The sequence below is a fragment of the Dendropsophus ebraccatus genome, chromosome 3 (genome assembly GCF_027789765.1).
Source record: "Dendropsophus ebraccatus isolate aDenEbr1 chromosome 3, aDenEbr1.pat, whole genome shotgun sequence".
Classification (NCBI taxonomy): Eukaryota; Metazoa; Chordata; class Amphibia; order Anura; family Hylidae; genus Dendropsophus; species Dendropsophus ebraccatus.
The window spans coordinates 171,647,572-171,671,490 of record NC_091456.1 but is presented as its reverse complement, the minus strand read 5'-3'; the positions used below and the strand labels follow the sequence as shown (position 1 = coordinate 171,671,490).

At 46.4% G+C, this 23,919-nt stretch overlaps 1 protein-coding gene across 6 annotated transcripts in view; it reads right to left on the bottom strand.

Moving 5' to 3' along the window:
• Positions 1–9,174: 9,174 nt before the first annotated feature.
• PDZD2 (PDZ domain containing 2) overlaps positions 9,175–23,919 on the bottom strand; it is a 214,013-nt gene continuing 199,268 nt past the window's right edge. For 5 of the 6 annotated variants that reach the window (XM_069963138.1, XM_069963139.1, XM_069963140.1 and 2 more), the window contains 4 exons: positions 22,847–22,948; positions 21,466–21,733; positions 16,145–16,276; positions 9,175–9,607 (listed from right to left, as the gene is read on the bottom strand). In XM_069963138.1, the coding sequence (XP_069819239.1) occupies positions 9,441–9,607; positions 16,145–16,276; positions 21,466–21,733; positions 22,847–22,948 (669 nt within the window). In that variant the 3' untranslated portion in view covers positions 9,175–9,440. The remainder of the gene's footprint in view (positions 9,608–16,144; positions 16,277–21,465; positions 21,734–22,846; positions 22,949–23,919) is intronic. The other variant, XM_069963141.1, reaches the window with a different exon arrangement.

Sequence of the window (23,919 nt, the reverse complement as noted above, 5' to 3'; positions counted from 1 at the left end):
CTTTGCCGTATATGTAGTGTTACTGCTCCCTCTGTAGCGTGTGTAGTATAACTACGCCCTCTGCTGTAAATCTAGTGTCACTGCACCTTCTACTGTGACTATTATTACTGATCCCTTGTTTGTGTGTCTAGTATCCATACACCCTCTGCTGTGTGTCTAATATCACTTCGCCCTCTGCTGAATGTTTAGTGTCACTGCTCCATCCGCCATGTGTCCAATGTCATTTCGCCTTCTGCCGTGCATTTACCAGACACACCAAACTGACAGAGAAGTGCCGATAAATGTACAGCAGGGGGGCAAAGTGACATTAGACACAGCATAGTGCGCAGTGCCAGTAAACTTTCTGCAGTGGACACAGCGGGAGCAGTGACACTGAACATGCAGCAGGGGGCGCAGTGATAATAGACACAATAGTGAGAGTAGTGACACTGAACATGCAGCAGAGGGCGCAGTGATAACACAGCAGAAGTAGCAGAGACACTAAGTATTCAGTAGAGGGTGCAGTGATATTAGACACACAGCAGAGGGTGCAGTGATATTAGACACACAGCAGAGGGCGCAGTGATAGCCGACACACAGCAGAGGGCGCAGTGATAGCCGACACACAGCAGAGGGCGCAGTGATAGCTGACACACAGCAGAGGGCGCAGTGATAGCTGACACACAGCAGAGGGCGCAGTGATAGCTGACACACAGCAGAGGGCGCAGTGATATTAGACACACAGCAGGGGGCACAGTGATATTAGACACACAGCAGAGGGCGCAGTGATAGCGGACACACAGCAGGGGGCACAGTGATATTAGACACACAGCAGAGGGCGCAGTGATAGCTGACACACAGCAGAGGGCGCAGTGATAGCTGACACACAGCAGGGGGCGCATTGATATTAGACACACAGCAGAGGGCGCAGTGATAGCTGACACACAGCAGAGGGCGCAGTGATAGCTGACACACAGCAGGGGGCGCATTGATATTAGACACACAGCAGAGGGCGCAGTGATAGCTGACACACAGCAGGGGGCGCATTGATATAAGACACACAGCAGAGGGTGCAGTGATAGCTGACACACAGCAGAGGGCGCAGTGATAGCTGACACACAGCAGGGGGCGCATTGATATTAGACACACAGCAGAGGGCGCAGTGATAGCTGACACACAGCAGAGGGCGCAGTGATAGCGGACACACAGCAGAGGGCGCAGTGATAGCCGACACACAGCAGAGGGCGCAGTGATAGCTGACACACAGCAGAGGGCGCAGTGATAGCCGACACACAGCAGAGGGCGCAGGGATATTAGACACACAGCAGAGGGCGCAGTGATATTAGACAAATAGCAGAGGGCGCAGTTATAGCCGACACACAGCAGAGGGCGCAGTGATATTAGACACACAGCAGAGGGCGCAGTGATATTAGACACACAGCAGAGGGCGCAGTGATATTAGACACACAGCAGAGGGCGCAGTTATAGCCGACACACAGCAGAGGGCGCAGTGATATTAGACACACAGCAGAGGGCGCAGTGATATTAGACACACAGCAGAGGGCGCAGTGATATTAGACACACAGCAGAGGGCGCCGTGATATTAGACACACAGCAGGGGCCCAGTGATATTAGACACACAGCAGGGGCCCAGTGATATTAGACACACAGCAGAGGGCGCAGTGATAGCCGACACACAGCAGAGGGCGCAGTGATAGCCGACACACAGCAGAGGGCGCAGTGATAGCCGACACACAGCAGAGGGCGCAGTGATAGCCGACACACAGCAGAGGGCGCAGTGATAGCCGACACACAGCAGAGGGCGCAGTGATAGCCGACACACAGCAGAGGGCGCAGTGATAGCCGACACACAGCAGAGGGCGCAGTGATAGCCGACACACAGCAGAGGGTGCAGTGATAGCCGACACACAGCAGAGGGTGCAGTGATATTAGACACACAGCAGAGGGTGCAGTGATAGCCGACACACAGCAGAGGGCGCAGTGATAGCCGACACACAGCAGAGGGCGCAGTGATATTAGACACACAGCAGGGGGCGCAGTGATATTAGACACACAGCAGGGGGCGCAGTGATATTAGACACACAGCAGAGGGCGCAGTGATATTAGACACACAGCAGGAGGAGGAGCAGATACATTAGGCGGCTCCTACGCACATATATCAGACACATTTTTGAAGCCAAAGCCAGGAACAGATTAAAAACAGAGAACAGGTCATAAAAAAAGATTGAGATTTCAAATCCATCCCTGGCTTTGGCTTCAAAAATCAAATAAAATCTCGCTGTGTAAAGGACACTAAGGGTACAAACAAACTAGCTGGATCCGCAGCAGATTTAACGCTGAAAAATTCGCTGCAGATCCCTTGCCTGTGATTTTTAATGAGAAGACATACTCGCAGGGATTTGTCAGTGAGTACAGAGATTGTGAACAGTAATATAAGACATATTACCTTACATTCAGGGGCAGATTAAGGGACCATGGGCCCTGGGCTGTTCAGAAATTGTGGGCCCCCTGCTAACCATGCCCCTTCTAGCCCAACTAAGGAAAATGGCAGCAGTCCTCTGCAGTAATTTATCAATATCCTCTCTATTAGGCATTTATCTCTTCTCTATCGGTCTCCTATCTATCCCTCAGTAGCAAGCCCCCTTCCCTGTAGGTAATCCCCCAGCCCAGACCATCATGATGATTAGTGTCCCTGGTAGATAGGCATCCCTGTAAGTAACACAGAGGTAGTGAGCCCACCAGTAAGTACTATAACCCATGTAGTCATGTCCCTGGTAGGGATGGTCCGAACCCGAACGCTCGGCATCGGATTCCCACTATCTGCCCGCTCCGTGCAGCGGGCGGATACAGTGGGAGGACCGCCTGGAAAACTGGGATACAGCCTATGGCTATGGCTGTATCCCAGTTTTCCAGGCGTTCCTCCCGCTGGATCCGCCCACTGCACGGAGCGGGCAGACAGCGGGAATCATTGCGGAGGGTTCCGGTTCGTACGAACCCCGTCCGAACCAGGTTCGGACCATCCCTAGTCCCTGGTAGTAACCCCCCACCCCATGTAGTCATCTCCTGTGGTAGTTAGCCTTCCTCCATATAAGTGTAGTCCCCCCTGCCCCACATGTAGGCACCCATTGTAAATTACCCCCCTCCCACATGCAGGCACCCTCTAGTAAGTTCCCCCCCCCCCTCCCCACCTTAAAAGTATCCCCCTGTAAGTTAACCCCCCTCCTCCCCATGTAGGCAATACCATGTAAACCCCCTCACCCCATGTAGATATACTCCTGCAATTTAATCCCCCTTGACCCCATGTAGGTGATCCCCTGTAAACCCCCCATTCCCATGTAGATATCCCCCTGTAATTTAACCCCCTCCATCCCATGTGGGCAGTCCTCTGTAAGTTATCCCCCCTCCCACCTTGAAGGCATCCTGCTGTTGGGTAGAAAACCTCCCAAACAGGCCTCCCAGTGCAAAAAAAACATAACAAGAAAGTATACTGACCTAGCTTCAGCAAAGCAATGTCCGGTGACTGCTTCCTCTCAGTGGTGCGCCAAAGCATTGGGGGAGGGATCTGGTTCTTGTGGCTGGAGGCAGAATGCTGCCTGCGGCCTCAGGAGTGGTTCCTCGTCCTGCCAATCAGAGCCGGATCCTGGCTATTTGCAGCCCTCCAGAGGCTCCGCACGTTTGCCGGATGCTGCAGTGACATCAGTTCAGAGCACCAAGCCTTTATAGTACTGATGCAGCGGACGGCGGTAGTTCTGCCCTCTCCTAAACAGATGGAGACTGGCGGCATGGACCAGTACGAGGGAGAGAGAGGGCAGCACTTAAAGTGTCACTATCTTTTAAAAAATGTTTGCAGAAATCAATAGTACTAGTAGTGGGTTTATTAGCCAAAAAATGCATTTTTATCACGAAAAAGCTGTTTGAAGCTCTCCCCCCTGGTTGTCTTATGGAGAGGGAAGGGCTGGAGGAAGATGAGGCACCAAAACAGGTCAACAAAGAGTTAATTCACAGCTACATCACCGGGATATCTCCTCTGAAGTCAGCTCTGACCTCTGAATACCAGCTTTCACACAGGTCCTGCTGTGTAATCCTTTGTTCTCTGCTGGCGACTAATCTCCCTCCTCCCCCCTCCATAGATTACACAGGGCTCAACTGATGTAAAAAAAAGTCGAGATTTCCTGATAATGAGCAGTGGATGAGAGAAAGGAGAGGATGGGGGGACCTGGGGAAAGTCTTTTTGAATGCAGATAATGGCATATTTGCCTAATAACCCAATTACAAAGTTTCTTAAAATCGCCTGGACTATTAATTTCTGCAAAAAAAAAAAAACACGCTTACAGTTAAAGGACGGTGCACAGCGCAGCAACGGGTGACCGCGGCGCTGTTAGGCAGTGGGACAGGCAGGGTTATGATGTAGCCAATCTCCCTGGGGCCCCCTGGAGCCCAAGGCCCCGGGTGGTAGCCCAGATTGCCCTCATTATAATCCGCCTATGCTTACATTTATTATTTTTGCATACATGACTGATCCATGGATTAAAGTCTCACTGTTGTAATAACTTTCGAAATCTAAAAACAGGCAGTCCTGTGTATCCCAGGCCATCTGAGCGCTCAGGAGACTGGACCTGGATTTCTGGTAAGTACAGCTTTGATTTACAGCATATTTAACATCTACTGTTGATTTAGATTTTGAATGTTATAACGACAGTGACACTTTAACGTGCTTTACTAGGTAGAAATATTTGGGCAGATTTAGCAATGTCAAGAAGTCTTGTTTGCACGGTGCTGACCCTAACAGTGCTGTGACTACTGAGGACACCCAAGACATCTTTTGTCTGTTACTCACAGCTGTACAAGAAGTGAAGAAAAAGTACAAGCGGTGAGAGCTGCAGTTTTTTTTTTTTTTTCAGGCCGGTGAAGATTACAACCAGATATTCATCATTAGAGGCTAAAAAAAATCACAATGACTCATCATTTGCTGCTTCTCTTTTCAGAAGCCAAATGTCCAGGCTCCTTCCCCTTTAATTTATACTGGACAGTTACATAGGCACCAATTTTTATTTTTCTTACTAGTAGTTAGTACCATCAAGTTATACAGATTTATAAATTACTTCTATTAAAAAAATGTTAGTCTTCCAGTACTTATCAGCTGCTATATGTCCCACAGGAAGTGGAGTATTCTTTCCAGTCTGACACAGTGCTCTCTGCTGCCACCTCTGTCTAAGTTAGGAACTGCCCAGAGCAGGAAAGGTTTTCTGTGGGGATTTGTTACTGGACAGAGATGACAGCAGAGAGCACTGTGTCAGACTGGAAAGAATACACCACTTCCTGCAGGACATACAGCAGCTGATAAGTACTGGATGACTTGCGTTTGTTTGTTTTTGTTAATAGAAATAAGTTTCAAATCTATAAAACTTTCTGGTACCAGTTGAACTGAAAACTTTTTTTCATTTCTCCAGAGTACCCGTTAAGTCACCCCCTACTGTAAGGAAAACCTATTCATATAAACACCAGCTAAGCTGAAGTAGTTGTTACATGTCCCCTGCAGATGGCGCTGCTGCACCGCCACAGACTCACAAAAACATTCAGAAAGGCATAAGGAAGAAACACGACTCGTAGCTGCAATACTGTGTGTTTTATTTTCTGTAAAACTACTAAAAACAAGATACAATATCAGATTTACATAGCTGAGGAAAAGCAGCATTACAAATGTACAGTCTATGGAGTGTTATTGCACTGGTGTCATGTACAAGGCAAAGATCCCACAAAAAAAACTGAACAAATTATAATTCTATAAACAAAATATACAATATGTTACAAAAATCATCAAGGTGTGAGGACGTAGAAGACGATGGCGGTGGTGGTGACCCGGGAGGAGACTTCTGTTACTTTGTATTTTTTAAATAGTTTTATTTGGATGGGGTCCTTACACAGCTGTGAGTAAGCCTGGCTTCTGATGGTTTCCATAAGGGAACCCAGAGTTCGGCTCTCCAGCTGGTTGTTGTGGTTTTACAGCAGCTGGAGAGCATTGCTTTTTGGTAGTAATAAGCATAAAGGAAAACTCAAATAAAACATAGACTGTGTTACTAATTGCAGCATGAGCAAAGCATGACAAAGAGGATATCTGTCATATCTCGCCCCCTCAAGCCCTCATTGTTACTTTAAAGAATTATCCAGGGTTAGAAAAACAAAGTTGTTTTCTCCCAGAAACAGCGCCACCCCTGTCCTCAGTTTGTGTGGGGCATTGCAGCTCAGTTTCATTGAAGTGAATGGAGCAGAGTTGTAATAACCACCAACAACCTGAGGACAAGAGTGGCACAGTTTTGAGGGAAAAAAATAAAAATTGGCTATTTTTTTCTTATCCTGGACAACCTCTTTAATACTGTCCTTAAAGGGTTTACGCATGATTAGAAAAACACAGATTCTTTATTCCAAAAACAGGTATTACAGCCCAGCTTCATTAACTTCAATGGTTTTGAGCTGCAATACCACACCCAAACTGAGGACAAGGGTGGTGCTGTTTTTTGGAATAAAGAATGTTTTTCTAATCCTTTACATAAAGCAATGACCCTTGTTCCCAGTTTTTACATCCAAAAAGTGCAAGGCATTGAGTGATTAATTCATCGGTAATACTCCCATCATCCCTTATAGCACACAGGACGATCCTGTCCTAGTATAGTGTCGCTTAGATGTAAGTGTTAAAAATATAGAAGGAAAAAGGTACAAAAATCCAACTAATCGACTAGAAAGGAAGAATCTACGTAGTGACCACTGAAGTGACATATGGAGCCTATGGAAACACTTATGGTCCTAGAAGATGGGATTTATAGTTGAAAGGGAAGTGATATGGGTAAGTAACTCATGTTGGGGGCCTTGGTGATAATTCTGGGCATTGGGTGGTATCCTTAAAGAGGCTATTGATTCTTAAAGGGGCTATTGATAACAGGCTGATCGCTGGGGGTCAGATCACTCGGGTCATGCACTGATCCTAAAAATGAAGGCTGAATGTCTCCAGGTGACTGGAGCGGCAGTGTAGGGGTTCAGCCCCCGATCTATTCACAGTCTTCTGGGTGCAATACTTCCCTATGTGTGGAGATCCCATAGACAGTGAATGGATCAGTGGTCAGGTATGTGCACTGCCGCTCCATTCATCTTTGTGACAATTGATCTTTGTTCTCAGGATCGGTGCAGGTCCCAGCAGTTGGACCCCCAGCTATAGTTCTCCTCTATCCTGTGGATGGGGGATAACTTTTAATCTAAGGATAATGATTGAAAACCTTCCATGATTGATGATACATTCAGAAATATTCGTAGAACCGACCACTGAACTGGTAAGCAGGGGACCGCCCACTATGATGTAAATATGCTTTAAAGGGGTTGTCCAGGATAACAACAACATGGCTGCTTTCTTGGAATAACCCTTTAATAAGCAACAACAGACTATATGGATTGTGACTACACATGAGTTATGATGTCATAGAAGTCATAACACCTTAAAGGGGCAGCATGGACTGCGATATCACAGGGGTGAGGGCATTAATCCTTTATGATAGCAGTCTGTCTATATGAGGTCACTCTCTATTAAAGTGAATGGAAGTTAAAGGGGAACCTCCAGAATAAAAAAAAATGTTTTCTTTTAAAACAACTGGTGTCAGAAAGTTATAAAACTTTGTAATTTACTTCTATTTAAAAATCTCTAGTACATATCAGCTGTTGTATGTCCTGCAGGAAGTGGTGTATTCTCTCCAGTCTGACACAGTGATGTCTGCTGCCACCTCTGTCCATGTCAGGAACTGTCCAGAGTAGGAGAGGTTTTCTCCTGCTCTGGACAGTTCCTGACATGGACAGAGGTGGCAGCAGAGAGCACTGTGTCAGACTGGAGAGAATACACCACTTCCTGCAGGTCATACAGCAGCTGATATGTACTAGAAGACTTGAGATTTTTAAATGAAAGAATTTGATTAAAAAAAGAGTTGATTGAAAAAAAATTATAATAAAAATACCCCTTTAGTCACTTAATATGCTATCACATAATACATGATGTAAATTGGTTTATGGGGCAGTCTGTTGCTGCAGTCACAACCTGTACTCCATACCCAGGAGTATAAGCCCTTTGTACCCAGAGATGCTGCTAAACCATTCTCCAAAAATAATGTGAATGATCCTGACAAGGAAATGACAAGTGACCAACCATCCTATAGGAGTCACCTATAGACAAGGTGCGTGCTAGAGCATAGACGACTTTCCTGTGTTAAAAATACTTTCTTATACACTATATTCTCTATATCAGTGATCTACAACCTGGGTCACTGTAACTACAACTCCCAGCATGCCACAACACTCAGGATCTAGGAAGATGCTAAGAGTTGTAGTTATACAAACCGACTGCAGACCTCTGCTCTATGTGTAATAAAAATAGTGGAATATACTTTGACAACATAAAGGATTTACCCGTCAATGAGCGCTGTGGGGGGGGGGGGGGCACAGACTCTTTACCTGCCGTACATATATATATATATATATATATATCTATGAGTCTGTGTATAAATCTATAGCATCAGGTGTCGCTGTGGCATCAGTTCTTTATTGTCTATACACTATCAGCCCTAGGAGCTGGGTCAAAGACTTAGCAGAGCTGAGTTTGTCAGTTCAGATAACCATGATTTCATAGAGCGTTATCTGTAATTTTTGTCTCCATACTCAGCTCTGCTTCATCTGTATATTGTACTGGCTACCCAGAGCTAAAAGGTGAGCAGAGTACAGTATGTCTGCTCCAGAAGAAAGAAAATGGTTTCTCTAGCGGCACCTATAAGACCTGCAAATTTATATTATATATATATATATATATATATATATATATATATATATATATATATTTATTTATATCTGTAGGTACCTATAGGTGGCGCTAGAGAGACAGATTCCTTTCTTCCACCCTCAGCTCAGCCCCATTTATAGACAAATAACTACAGTATATCTATTAATTTATCTGTGAGAAGACGTCCAAGTAAAGTTCCTTCTCCGATGAGTTGTAGCAGAGCCAAGCCTGTCATAGGACCATAGCTAAACCAACTGGACAATATCACAGTGCACGAGAAGAACTCAGCTCTGCTGCATCTATAGGATCGTAAATGCAACATAATCCTTTCCTGTAGATAAAAAAGTTAAAATAGAAGATATAAATAAATGTTATTATTCAAGTTTAATCACCACATGAGAAGTACAGACTGGCGAATCCTCGCTGCATGGCATCGCCAGGAGTAGTAGCGCAGTCGAGGCTGACCCAGTGTCCTCTGATCTTTATAGATCCTTGAAGGTCCAGATATAAGTGTCCGGTGTCATCACTGCCTGATGTCCCAGGTCTTTACCGTGAAGTCATTCCCATGGACACAGCTAGGGGGCGCTCAGCCCTCTGTACAGAGAATAAGTGCATAGAGAGGGGCTTCTCCTCACACTGCAGTCCTGTGTTTTCTGATCAGTAACTGTACCGGCCCCTCAGGAACCGCTTTGATTATGTTCCAAGCGTCATAGTGCATGAGGCCAATCAAAGCTTTCCCACCAATTGAAATGATTTCATCCCCGATCTCTATTTTTCCAGCCTGCTCAGCTGCGCCACCTGTGGGCAAAAAGTGATAAAGTCAAGATTTGGTACAATCAGTAAGTGCTTCATGTACTGAAATTCTCCACATACAAAGCTGATAGTCTGACAAAGAAGAGATGCAGATTAAAGTGTGGACACAGGCTACTGGCTTCCAGTACATGTAATAACATAACATAGGGAACCAGTGCATGTGATGTTATAGGGAACAGATGCATGTGATGATGTCATAGTAAACCGGCACATGTGATGATGTCATAAGGAACCAGTGCATGTGATGATGTCATAGGGTACCAGTGCATGTAATGTCATAGGGAACCAGTGCATGTGATGATGTCATAGGGAACAGATGCATGTGATGATGTCATAGGGAACCAGTGCATGTGATGATGTCATAGTAAACCGGCGCATGTGATGATGTCATAAGGAACCAGTGCATGTGATGATGTCATAGGGAACCAGTGCATGTGATGATGTCATAGGGAACCAGTGCATGTGATGATGTCATAGGGAACCAGTGCATGTGATGATGTCATAGGGAACCAGTGCATGTGATGATGTCATAGGGAACCAGTGCATGTGATGATGTCATAGGGAACCAGCGCATGTGATGATGTCATAAGGAACCAGTGCATGTGATGATGTCATAGGGAACCAGTGCATGTAATGTCATAGGGAACAGATGCATGTGATGATGTCATAGGGAACCAGTGCATGTGATGATGTCATAGGGAACCGGTGCATGTGGTGATGTCATAGGGGACAGATGCATGTGATGATGTCATAGGGAACCAGTGCATATGATTATGTCATAGGGAACCGATGCATGTGATGATGTCATAGGGAACAGATGCATGTGATGATGTCATAGGGAACCAGTGCATGTGATGATCTCATAAGGAACCAGTGCATCTGATGATGTCATAGGGAACCAGTGCATGTGATGATGTTATAGGGGTATTCTGCATGAGATGTTGTCATAGGGGTATTCTGCATAAGACAAAAAATGGGTGCAGACAAAAACCTGGTCATGAAAGTCTCATAAAAGAAGCTGGTATGCTGTATCACAGCTCAGGGAGCGCTGGTGGTTGACATCATAGGGCATACCAGTGCATGTAATGAGGTCATAGGGAACCACTGTATGTGATGAGGTCATAGGGAATCACTGCATGTAATGAGCTCATAAGTAACCAGTGCACATGATGAGGTCATAGGGAACCACTGCATGTAATGAGGTTATAGGAGTATTGCTTATAAGATGACAAAATAAGGGTGCATGCAAAACAAGAGTCCGTGGAGCCTCAGTTACGAGTCTCAAAACACGGGATAGCCAGATATCTCTAGCCTGTTGCCAGGCAGGCCTGCCTTTGTAAGCCCTTGTCATGATCGCAATACTCGCACCTTGAGTTAGACATTGACAAAAGGGGCCATCCTGTTGTTTCCCTGTCTATGTTCCAATACTCGCAACCGAGTGGGACTTAAGGGGTTATTTATCAGGGTGGTGTGGTGCTCTCCCCATCATGGAGGCCCCCCCGTTGGCAACAGGCTAGAGATATCTGGCTATCCCGTGTTTTGAGACTCGTAACTGAGGCTCCACGGACTCTTGTTTTGCATATTTATATTTTTGGGGGCATCAGTGGAGACTCTTGATTGAGTACTTCATTGGAATTTTTTTTCGCTGTTCTCCTTGAGTTCAGTGATTACTGTGTTTTGTTGGAAAATAAGGGTGCAGACATAACCGTGGTGAAAGTCTCATAAAAGTAGCTGTATGCTAATGTCACAACTCAGTAGCCTCTGCCAGAGTCATGATGTGTCCTCTTTATATATTGGATATATTTCAGGTGTCAACATGGCTGCCTGGAATATCACTGGTGGTGGTAAAGTGTAAAAACCATCACCATTATGACATCACAGGTGCTGGGGGGGGGGGGGGGCAGTGACCCTATAAAGTCAGTGCCAGGCGGATATTAAGGAGCTGCGCTGACCATTGCCAGAGGTTGATCATCCTCTATAAGGCTCTATCACCAACATAACTGCCTAGAACAGGGGTCCCAGACTCGCGCCCCCAGGCCAACTGCGGCCCTCGGTACAATAGTTTGAAGCCCCCACCTCAATATCAATGTTTAATGTTAGTGTGGCCCAAGTTTGATACGAATAGCTCTTTTCAGTGTTGTGTGCAGAGCTGAATGAACCTACCAATCACGGTAGGGTTAGGGCTGGGCGATATACGTGAAAATATTGTTACCGTTTCTGGCGTCTGTTAACCGACCTCAACTTTGCCAGAACGGTATTTGAGGTATTTTCGTCTCCCTGCCTGAGGGCTGAGCTGTGAGCGCTGCACAGGTTGGTGCAGCGCCGTATGTGTCAGAGCACCCCCTTCTAGCCTGTCAGTGACCCCCCCCCTCCCAACAGTGAACTTCCGCCCACCCGACCCAGCCTGTCCTGTCCTGTCAGTGCACTCCCCCCCTCACCTGTCCCGTTAGTGCGCTTCCTCCCGCACCCGTCCTGTCAGTCAGTGTGCCCCCCCCTCACCCGGCCCAACCTGGCCTTTCAGTGCGCTGTGATTGATAAAGGACACAGTGATCCCCTGTATAGTCATACACCCCTATCCCTATGTGACCCCCTGTATAGTCATACACCCCTTTTCTTGTGGAAAACCTGATGCAGCCCAGCTTCACCCAGACTCTACCTCCAGCGGCCCCCGGGTGAATTGCGTTTAAGACCGCTGGCCTAGAATAATATTGGTGGAGGGAGCGAGCAGAGCACATTGTAGGCCGGTGGGTGTGAAAATGCACATGGGTGATGACATCACTGCCTTAGCATCATCTCTGCTGATGACATCATCGGGGGGCAGTCATTATTATCCCACACTGTACAGAAGTTGTATGGTGCTGTATACTGGAAGTTATGCAGACAAACATAAAAACTTGTCTCCCTCTGATGATGGAAACCTACAGCCATACAAAGTATGTGAGGGGCCCCGCTACACATGATGTGGACAGAACCCTCCACACATGGGGATATCAGATAGAAACTGTAACCAATTGTAGACAGAGGTGACGTAATCCGGGATGGAACATATTTCTCTAATAATCGCTGTACTTTCCACTGAAGCAGAAACCAATACGGATTTAACACCGGCCTGAAAGCCTTAACACGAGAAGTATGAGCGCCCATAAATCACTGAGGACCCCCACAGGAGATACAGGCGGCCATTGTGTAACACGGGGGAAGGAAATCCAATACATTGTGGATGGGAATGTATAGCAGTCAGCACTGAGATGAAGGATAAACACACGCCATAATACATGGTACAGGGGGCACAGCGGGGTCTGACATATTCACTAAACAGGAACCGTATGTACTCCGGCAGTATAGAGACATAATGTACTGTGTATAATCCGGTGTCAGGTCACTATCTGCTACATACAGGATCCAGGGCCGCTTCTGCCATGAGGCGGAATGAGTATTCCGCCTCAGGCGGCACATTCTGGGGTCCCTTTAGGGGCGGCAACTTCTGCCCTGTCATCTGACTCCCGCCGACCGCTCAGGTGTCCCCCTTTCCGCATCCCTAGAAGCTGCAGCTCTGCAGCTTCTAGGGATGCACTGCCGTCAGACTCGTGGCCCTCGGTGACAGGAGAGGACGCCCCCACTCACACTATAATCCTCTCCCCTGTACGGCATCCGCTGGGTGACAGGCCCCTCCCCCAGGCCAGGTCACAATGCTGTACAACAGAGAGCGTGTATGGCGCTGTGACCTGGCCTGGGGAAGGGGCCTGTGTGGCGTCTTCTCCTGTCACCGAGGGAAAGGAGAAGCGGTGGATCCCGGTCCGGATGGTGAGGAGGGGAGCAGGTGGGGGCCCTCAGATTTTGCCGGGACTGTCCTGATTCTGGCGAGACAGCCCCGGCAAAACCATGTCCCGGGAAGCTCCGCCCTCTGCCGCGGGAAGCCCCGCCCCCTGCCGAGCGCGAGTGATGTCACCCATGCAGAGCGGGAGAGGAGTCCCTGGAAGACTAGAGGGTCCATACTGGTGAGGTGAGTATGGCTTTTTTTGTTTTAAATACAGATGAAGGGGCTAGTGGTATGATGATGAAGGCACAGGAGGAGGATGAAGGGAGAAGTAGTATGATGATGAAAGGGCAGGAGGATGAGACGGGTAGTACTATGATGATGAAAGGGCAGAAGGATGAGAGGGGTAGTAGTATGATGATGAAAGGGCGGAAGGATGAGAGGGGTAGTAGTATGATGATGAAAGGGCAGAAGGATGAGAGGGGTAGTTGTAGTATGATGATAGAAGGGCAGGAGGATGAGCGGGGTTATACTATGATGATGGAGGGACAGGAGGATGAGAGGGGTTGTACTATGAGGATGGAGGATGAGAGGGGTTGTAGTTTGATGATGGAAGGACAGGAGGATGAGAGGGGTTATACTATGATGATGGAAGGGCAGGAGGATGAGGGGGGTTATACTATGATGATGGAGGGACAGGAGGATGAGAGGGGTTGTACTATGAGGATGGAGGATGAGAGGGGTTGTAGTTTGATGATGGAAGGACAGGAGGATGAGAGGGGTTATACTATGATGATGGAAGGGCAGGAGGATGAGGGGGGTTATACTATGATGATGGAAGGGCAGGAGGATGATAAAGTGGGTCGTAGTATGATGATGGAGGGTCTGGAGGATAAAGGTGGGGGTAGTAGTATGATGATAGGGCAGGAGGATGAAGGGGGGAGTAGTATGATGATGGAGGATGAAGGGGGGAGTAGTATGATGATGGAGGATGAAGGGGGGAGTAGTATGATGATATGGGTAAGGTGGTCTCTGAGGCTAACAGTATTATTGAGTGTCTGAAGCTGGCAGTATTAGGCCTTCTGAGGCCTATACTATTTGGGGGTCTCTAACACTTGGCTCCCCATATGTCACCACCATTAAGACTGGCACTTATACATGCTCCTCTGCAGCCGCCGCTCTCCGCTCAAAAAAGTATCATGTTACTTCTTCGAGCGGAGAGCGGCGGCTGCGGAGGAGCGCACGCTCTCCCATAGATGGGCTATGGGACAAAGAGACAGGCGGGATCGTGCGGCGGAGAGTTCCACCGCGGAATTCCACCTGTTTTACTCAGTGTGAACATACCCTTAGTGTATGCACTTCTGTTATATAGTTCTGTATGCACTGTTGGTATGTAGTTATATATGCAATGTTCACTGCTGGTATATAGTTGTGTTTGCGGGGGAAGGGGCGCAGTTTCAATTTTTGCCTCAGGCAGCATAGAACCTAGAATCGGCCCTGACAGGATCTAATGGGATGTGGCCATATTACTGCACTGCTCTGGGCAGTTCCTGACATGGACAGAGGGGGCAGCAGAGACATGGTCATATAAGTCATATTTACATGAGGATCCAAGGCTGACACAGGGGCCCTGAAAATCTGCACGGTGTCTGTAATATGCACATAAGTTTGTGGAAACATTTGCACTATCATACTTGTTCGGCATGAGATATCCAACAAAATCGGTGTCAAAACGGACTGGTGTGAACATAGCCCTAGAGGGGTTTTCAGGTCTTACACAGTGTTGCCGTCATTTAACAAAAGTTTTAACATGTCACAGTGATGTATCGACAAGTGTAACACAACTGAGTGGTAGGAGAAGCCAGGAGAAGCGCTCAGCTGTGCCCACTGGATCACTGCAGGAGAGGGTTTCCATAGACTACTATACAATCAGTGGGACAGCAACACTTAAAAGGATACTCCGGCAAAAAATTTTTTTTTCAAATCAACTGGTTTTAGAAAGTTCAGAAAATCTCCAGTCTTCCAGTGCTTATCAGCTGCTGTATGTCCTGCAGGAAGTGGTTTATTCTTTCCAGTCTGACATGGTGCTCTCTGCTGCCACCTCTGTTGATGTCAGAAACTGTCCAGAGCTGGAGATGTTTTTAATAGGGTCTACTAATGCAGAGTACCACTGTAAGGAAGCACTTCTACCTGCTTAAAAAAAGCAATCGGGTCTGAACACCCAAACCACAACCGATAATTTTTTTTGATGTGCCTCAAAAGTTTTGATAAATGACAGTAACACCTTAATAATTGTGTATATTTCAGTTTCTCACCACTATAAGATCCCTGCTTGCTGTCTGTGAATGGAATCAATGTTCTTTTTACATAGATTCTTGACAACTATCCTGCCACGGTCTTTCTGAAAGCTGAGGGTTTGCTTTAGTGTATCAATATAGGCAGTCCTCATGGACTCTTACACTAAGATATATTGGTGATGGCAGGGCTGTGGATCAGTCGATGATCTGTAGTAGGCAGTCATGTTCTGCATATAGTGGTGACTCTTCTGTCTGACTAGAAGCTTACTGCTAGTGTCTACGATAAGAAGATTCTCTTCCATGGACACGCCTAACAATTATCCGACAGCTTCTCAATAACAGGGCCCGACCTGTACACAGCGCTCAGGTAGGTCGGCCTCCGCCCAGCGCTCCTGTCATTTGTACAGGTGACTGTATCATTATCCTGTCAGCCAGAGCTGCACAAGGTGACAGCTGCATAAAACATACCTTTAAATATCCTTTTGATGAACAGAGGCCTGTCCCCATAAATAGAAGCTTTTCCTCCATCCAGGCTGAAGCCCAGCCCGGCAGACGTCTTGTGAAGCTCCACGCACACGGCATCCTGCAGATCCACATCAGCTGCAACAAAGCACAACAATGCGTCATGAGCGGCCATTGTTCCCTGCACACCGATCTGCTGATCCCCCTGTAAAACGCTTTATAGGGACAAGCCAGGGATACAGTCCCTTTGCTAGTATAGCCGACTTCTCCTTTCCATGTGAGTCTTATACTGAAGCAACAGCGGCCATTCTGGTAATAAATCCTGGCACATACACTGAATTAGTCCATACGCCCCAATTCACCTGCCACTGGCGTACACCACACCAGTATTTATAGCCAGACATATCTACTTGTGCTATGAAAAACAGTATACCTTTTTGGAGCCTATTAATGATATAATGACATGTATGTCTATGTATATACATCACAGCCCTCTGTTCTATCCTCTCATACAGAGATATCTCCAACAACCTAAGGCTGCATTCACATGTGCCGTAATCCGCGACCACGTGCAATTTTAGGGACCATTGAAGTCAATGCAGCCATTCACATGATTCATGCTGTGACCCGCACTGCGAAAACTAGTACATGTCCTAGTGCGGATCACGGCATGCATCACCCCCTCCGACCCACCCCCAGCAGCCCGGCTGCAGAGATGACAGGAGAGCATGATGTGCTCTCCTGTCATCGCATCTACTACTCACCTATTCCCTCGTGCTGACCGGTGTACATGTTCAACATAAGTGTCCGGGACTCCGCTGCCTTCTCCAAGCAGCGTAGTCCAGGCCACTTCCGGTGAGCGCTTGTAGCTGGTCTGCACAGGGGAATAGGTGAGTAGTAGATGCGATGACAGGAGAGCACATCATGGGGGTGGGGGGACCCGTGGAGGGGGGCTCCGGCTAGGGAATCCGTGCCGCGATAGTGTGAATAAGCCCTAAGATATATATGTGGTGTCACAGTCACCAGAGAGCACAAGAAGTGCAACAAGATATAAGATCACTACAAGATAAGTCATGTATGTACATAGTGACCCCACCAGCAGAATAGGAAGTGCTGCTCTGGGGTATAATACAGGATGTAACTCAAGATCAGTAATGTAATGTATGTACACAGTGACCCCACCAGCAGAATAGGAAGTGCTGCTCTGGGGTATAATACAGGATGTAACTCAGGATCAGTACAGGATAAGTAATGTAATATAAGTACACAGTCACCCCACCAGCAGAATAGTGAGTGCAGCTCTGGAGGATAATACAGGATTTGTACAGGATACAAGTTATGTAATACATTTACACAGTGACTAGTTAGCTGTAAACCAGCAGCTTCTTTGTCCCATGTATCACAGTTTAGCCTGCACCATCACATTTGTTGTACAGAGGACACAGGTGCGTCATAGTACCATATTGTTACCTACGTCAGCAATCGATAGGATGATAATGCCAGCTAGGCTCTTTCTTTTCAGCACAGTAATAACAATGCAGCTTGGATGAAAAATGAAATGTCCGTCCAAATCACATTGATAAATTGTAGAGATTATTCATTATTCAGAGGGGTGAAAAAGGTTTATGGAAAAATAGCAATTTGTCTGTGACACGGCAGCTGGATCCTGGCTGGATAAGACCTGCGCTCCTCTAACAGCTCCCATCTGTGCTCCCAATGGAAACTGCAAGACTCACTGAGGTTTTACAGAACAATAACCCTATATATCCCGGAATACAGTGGCAGCCTGAGTATTCTGTACCAATGATACCCGCCTGGTAAACCAATAGAAACTGCGGAATGACCAATGCTAAATTCAAGGTATATGTGCAGTGTTATCCATAGAAGAGTGTAGGCCCCATTTCAGTTATCAAAATGGGCACCTATCATAAAGCTTGGGCCTCCAATTGTTTCCTCATCCCTATATTTCATATGTATCTGAGGATAGTGGTTAGGGCCGGCATTAGCACAGGGCTTACCGGGGCCCACAGCCCCTCTCAGAGAGAGAAAGGGGCCCGATGCTCTAATGTTCAGCCTGTAGTGCAGGGTTATGGCTGAACATCCAAAAACAAAGGAGAGGGAGCAGGACCTGTACAGAGAGAGAAAAGGGTGAAGGATCTGATCACATGACCTGAAGGTCCTCAACCTTACAGGAGAGCAGCCCCTACAGAGAGGAAGAGGGAGAAGACTGAGCTGTAAGTGCTGTGTTTCGGTGTCTAAGTTGTCATTCGCTCATTTACCCTATGTTGTGAATCAAAGAACAAAGCAGAGAATCAAAGAAAAGAACAGTCCTATAGAAGCTTCTATCGATTTCTTTTTGTTTATTCATCAATTTTCAGGTTGTAAGCCCAACCATCACTGTGGCTTCTAGTGAAAATGAAAAAAGGAGGAAGAGAAGGAAGGTAAAAAGAAAAAGGGGGAAGGAGGTAAAAGGGTACTCTGGGCAGGAGGCCTTTTTTTTTTTACTATGGGCAGGGATGGGGTAGATGAAAGCAACAATGTCCACTTACCTCCCAGGTTCCAGCTCCCCTGCAGCCCATATCAGGCTAATCCAGTCCCTTGCCACTTCCTGGTCTGAGACGGGACCACGCTACAGCCGCTGAGTGGCCAAGCAGAACTGAAATGTCACATCCCAAGCCCTGCTTCAGACCAGGAAGCGGCCGGGGACTGGAGCAGCGTGATATGGGCCCCAGGGGAGCTGGAACCGGGAAGGTAAGTGGACGTTGTTGTTTTCATCCACCCCCTCCCTGTTCATAGAGAAAAAAGGCCTCCTGCCCAAAGTACCTCTTAAAGGAAAAATAAAGGAAAAAGGAGGAAGAAAAAGAGAAAGTGGACAAAAAAAATTGAAAAAGTAGGAACTGAGGATTTTTGGAAGCTACTAAATATATGCAGAGTAGTCGGATCTGCACAATGATTACTACATGCTGTAAAGTGTTAACCGGATCTTCTCAGACGCCTCCAGCTTTTCACAGTGCGGAGCGGTGCTAGGGCCTGGTCCCTGACCACAGGTAAGGAAAATAATGGAGGGGTCATGGACTGAATTTCTTACTTCAGTTTTAGGTTTACCCCTTACATGTACAATCTGTATCCACATTGCGTCCTTTATAAACATTCCCATAATACAGTCACATAATACATCCTTCCCCCCCAACACCCAACTACTTTGCTTTTTACTGCATGATACTAGTGTCTTTGTATGTGGCAGGGAGGTCTTTGGACCCCCTCAGGTCTATCTTCTTCCTCTGTACCCTCTATAACTATAACCCTGGCCATGATGAAAGGAAACCCCACACCGCTTCCCTCTCCGCCCTATATGTCTGTTCCTGCTGCCCTGCAGGAAGAATCCGCTCTCTTATTTTAGCAATGCTGCTCATAAAGGGAATTTCTGTTTATTGCAGTTGTCCTCCATACACATCTCCTGTAGTATCAATAGGAATTATTATACCGCAACCACATAAACTACACGAGACGGAGCGAAAAATCATTACAAGTGTGTTAAAATGTGGGATTCTTGACACCAGCGACCTCCTCCATATACTTTCAGGGAACATTTCTGACGTCTGACTAAAGACTTCAACCTGTGTAAACATCACCGGCCAGGGCCCAGCACAACGGGAAGCTCTCAGAGAGTGTACAGAGCTCCAGACATTGGGCGCGTTACATGATTGCACTTTAATGTACAGTAGAAGAGGAAGTCGTCTGTACTTTGTACAATCCCAACCCTACACATGTATCCAAAACTAACAAGAGAACCCATAGAGGGGGCCGGGCCCATTCACAGCCTGTCAGGGGGGGATTACATGATGGAAGGAGAACGAGAGCTGACACACTGCTACATCCTGACAATGTATTAAGAGTAAAACTTTAGAAAATTCCCATTCTTAAATTATGTTATTGGGTGTATGGGCACATTCAAGACCCTCATCTATTCCTGCTTTTCTTGCTATGAAAAACCCAGCATGTCTGTGTACTTCTTAGATAGCCCGATTAACCCAAGATTAAGTAGTATTCCCTATCCATAAGATAATGGGACGACTAGGTGATTGGTAAAGGTCCCAATACTGGGAATCCCATCAATGATGAGGACGGAGGTCAGTTAATGGAGAAGCTGTGCACATGCTTGGCCAGCACTCTATTCATTCTCTATGGAACTTCTAAATATAACCAAGTGAAGCGTTCAGCAATGGTCACAAGTCCCATATTGAATGAATGCCTCTGTGCTGCTACTCCATGCAATCCACACATTACAGATCTCCATTCTCATGATCAAAAATTGTTGTGTGCCGTTTCAAAAAGTAACAAAAAGCGTTTCCGATTGAAGTGACCCATCAGGCTCTGTAATGCAGACTCCAAAACCCACTCCAGGGACTCTAAAACTCCAAAATCCACATGCAAGCCACTCAAATGAAACCGGCCTACAGATTATTCCGCTGCTTATGTCAAATATGGGCGCCACCATTTGACTTCATCTAACTTGTCTTATTTCCATGCCTGTACTGGACTTGGGGTGCACTAGAGAAGAAGATGGATAAGGAAAGTGCCACTTCTGCAGAAACTGTCCAGTGTTAAAGGGATAAAGTCTATTTTTTCCCCAGTGTTAGTACAGTGCGTCACTGAGAAGGAGGTCATGCTGCAAAAGCTTTATGTCTTTACATACACAGGGACAGTAAGGCCTCATTCACACGTCCGCTAAATTTGTCCACAATTGATCTCCAAGTACGGACAAATGTAAAACCAATAGGTTTCTATGTGCTCATTCAAACATTCTCAATTTTTGCAGATCTGCACATAGGCAGTAATCCATGCCGCAAAAAATAGTTGGACATGTCGTAGTGCGAATCCGCAATTGCTGCACAGGTCAGTGTCTGCAATGTAGTGGTCTGTCTTTTTGCAGTTTACTATATTGACATTTAAGAGAATTATGAAAATTACTGAGAATTTTTGTACCCTGATTGCACTATTCACCGTCCGAGCATAGGCATACATTATAACCTTATATCGTGACAAACAAGAATACAATGAATGGAAAACTTCGGAGCCGAGCCAACATCTCCCATATCCTGCATGACAAAGCTGGATCGCATCCTTCACTGTATTATATACTATCCAGATACATCTGCATTTCTGTCTGATAATAACTAACGAAAATTCCAGATGAGGAACAATAAGGCTAAAAACTCAATGTGTAATAATATGCATTTCATTAGATTGCAAGTAGTCTCCTGGCCATAATGTGAACCAAATGTGACTTGAAATGTTTTTCATGCGTCCCCGGGTTCACCTCCTACCTGCATCTGTTGCCATAGACACATCCCTTCCAGATGTGGAGTGTCTTCCTCCTGTCCCAGACGGGTCTGTTCGGCACGGCCTCTCCCTGTCGCTCTCCTTTCGAATGACGACGACAGCCTCTTTATTCAGTTTGGCTCTGTGTAAAGTGCTCAGGGCATCTCCGTGAGCTGCACCTTGTAGAGAGTGGCCGTTGATGGACAGGATGCGGTCTCCTCGCTCGATGATGGAGTCACATGATGCTGAGGCTTTAGAGAAGACTCTGTGCACCTGAGGCAATAATATATCGGCTTAATAAATAGACGTATATATATACGATTTAGGGAGTCTACATAAGTGGACGGATAGGAGATAGATAGATCATAGATAGGAAATAGATAGATTCATGCCACCAAGCTTTCCTAGACTCCTGCATGGCAGGTCAGCCACTGTAGTGTTGCGCGATGTGTCCTTGTGTAACCTTGCTACCTATCTGAGCCAGGAAGCGTGAACCTTGCTCCATTATATCTGCATATGTTGAATATATTCACAATTTCCAGTAATGTTAAAACCATTCGTCAGAGCTTTGTGCATAAACTTTTTCCATTCCGTTACATTTTTCTGCATTCTTCCCATTTGAATTGGTGCCCGGTGATCATCCACAGTGTAGCAGGTGTCGTCTCTGCCTCCATAGAGAAGTGCAGAAAAAAGTGACTGCTTGTGACGGACCTTGATAAGGATGAACACTAACTGTTCCATTTAACGTGTCCCTGTCACTTAAAAAAAACGTATGACGTCTTTAGTTTTAATCAGCTGGGGTCTGAGTGGTGAGACCCTCACAAGCTGTTAGAGCTGGGGGATATGCCGGGCTGTGCTCTTCTATCCCTGGTTTGCTGCTCCCCCAGTCTAGTATGAAATGGAGACAGTCTTCTGCTGCAGGACAGAAAATGCTGCAAACCAGGGGGTGAAGCACTAAGCCACGTTCTTCTCCTGGCTCTGTCTAACATACGGTAAGAGCCAGAGCATCCAGACCTCGACCAATCAAAACTTGTGACAGAGACCCTTTAGGTCAGAGGGGCTGAGCTGCAATGCCAAACACAACCTATAATCAGGTATGGCACTGTTCTTGGAAGAAAGCAGCCATGTTTTCATAATACTAGACAGCCCCTTTAATTCCTTAAGTTAGACTTTTTCTTGTTGGTCGTATTAGACTTTTTCTGTTCATTGTATCAGACTTCTTTAATCTAAAGTTTTCTACTACGAATGGTTATTTGTGTTTGCTCTTTGTCTATGTGCAGCTGTCATCTCCTGTCTATGGCCACTTTTAGACTGCTAAGTAATCCCAACGAGGTTGGTGGGATCTGCAGATCCATCATCAGCAAGATCCATCTGATCATCACTTACAGTGACCGCCTTCTGCTCCAGGTCAATTCCTCCGGCAATGCTGAACCCCAGGCCGGCCCCCTTCTCTTTGCTTAGGACCACGAAGTAGACGTCTTCTTTTTTCTGCAGAAAGAGAGACAATCCTTAGCTAACTCTATAGAGGTGCCTGTGTTTTATACAGTCCTAGTTACACAGAATACACAGATGAGACATATATACAGATTAGCTGGGCTGAATTTGCTAACTCTAACGTGCAGCAGCATGTTCTGCCAATATTAGTCACAACAGTCAGAAAAAGCAGTGACATGAAAGGACGTCCTGCCAGTAATCCCATAGAAAACTACATTCAGACATTCTCAAGACTGAAATGGCCGACACCAGAGAACAATAGATTGCAATATACAACACATGCAAATAAGATAGCATTTAGGTTTAGGGTCTTTATGCATTTGCAGTTCTGTGCCAAGTGGTGACCTCTATAAAATAGACCCTGTAATTCAGGCTCCAGATGCCGAGACGAGGAGCCAAATCCAGGACACTCCTGATCTGGGTGGTTCTATCTAAGAAATGATGTGCAAAAGCTGCACCACAGATGTACAGAACCCTGTCATAGATACCCCAGCTGCTGCAGAACTTCTTCTGACAGTGAAAAGCCTCTCTATAAGCTGGGCTGGAGAGGACATGGTAAGGACTCAGGGAAGACGTAAGAACTAGTAGGGTTAGACTAGCGTAGGATTAGAGTTTGTGGAGTTAGGGTTAATGTAACCCTCACCTTACCCGAACGCTAAATTTGCAGCAAACTGCAAAGTTAACCTAAATTTGGTAGCAATTTGCCCGATATCATGCATTCTCATCATTCATTACTGTCTGTGATCAGTCATATGATTATCAGTCTGACCCACAAAAAAATTCACAGTGCTTATTGTGACAAGAGGGAGTGGTGCACCCTGGGTCAGCTGACTTCCTGTGATCTACAGGCTTATATCATCACCTATCAGACGCCTCCCCCATCTGAATGGTGCTGCTGGTGATTAGATTGCCAGTTAATCTCATTAGGGAAACTGCAGTGATGACTTCCCCCTTCTCTCTGCAAA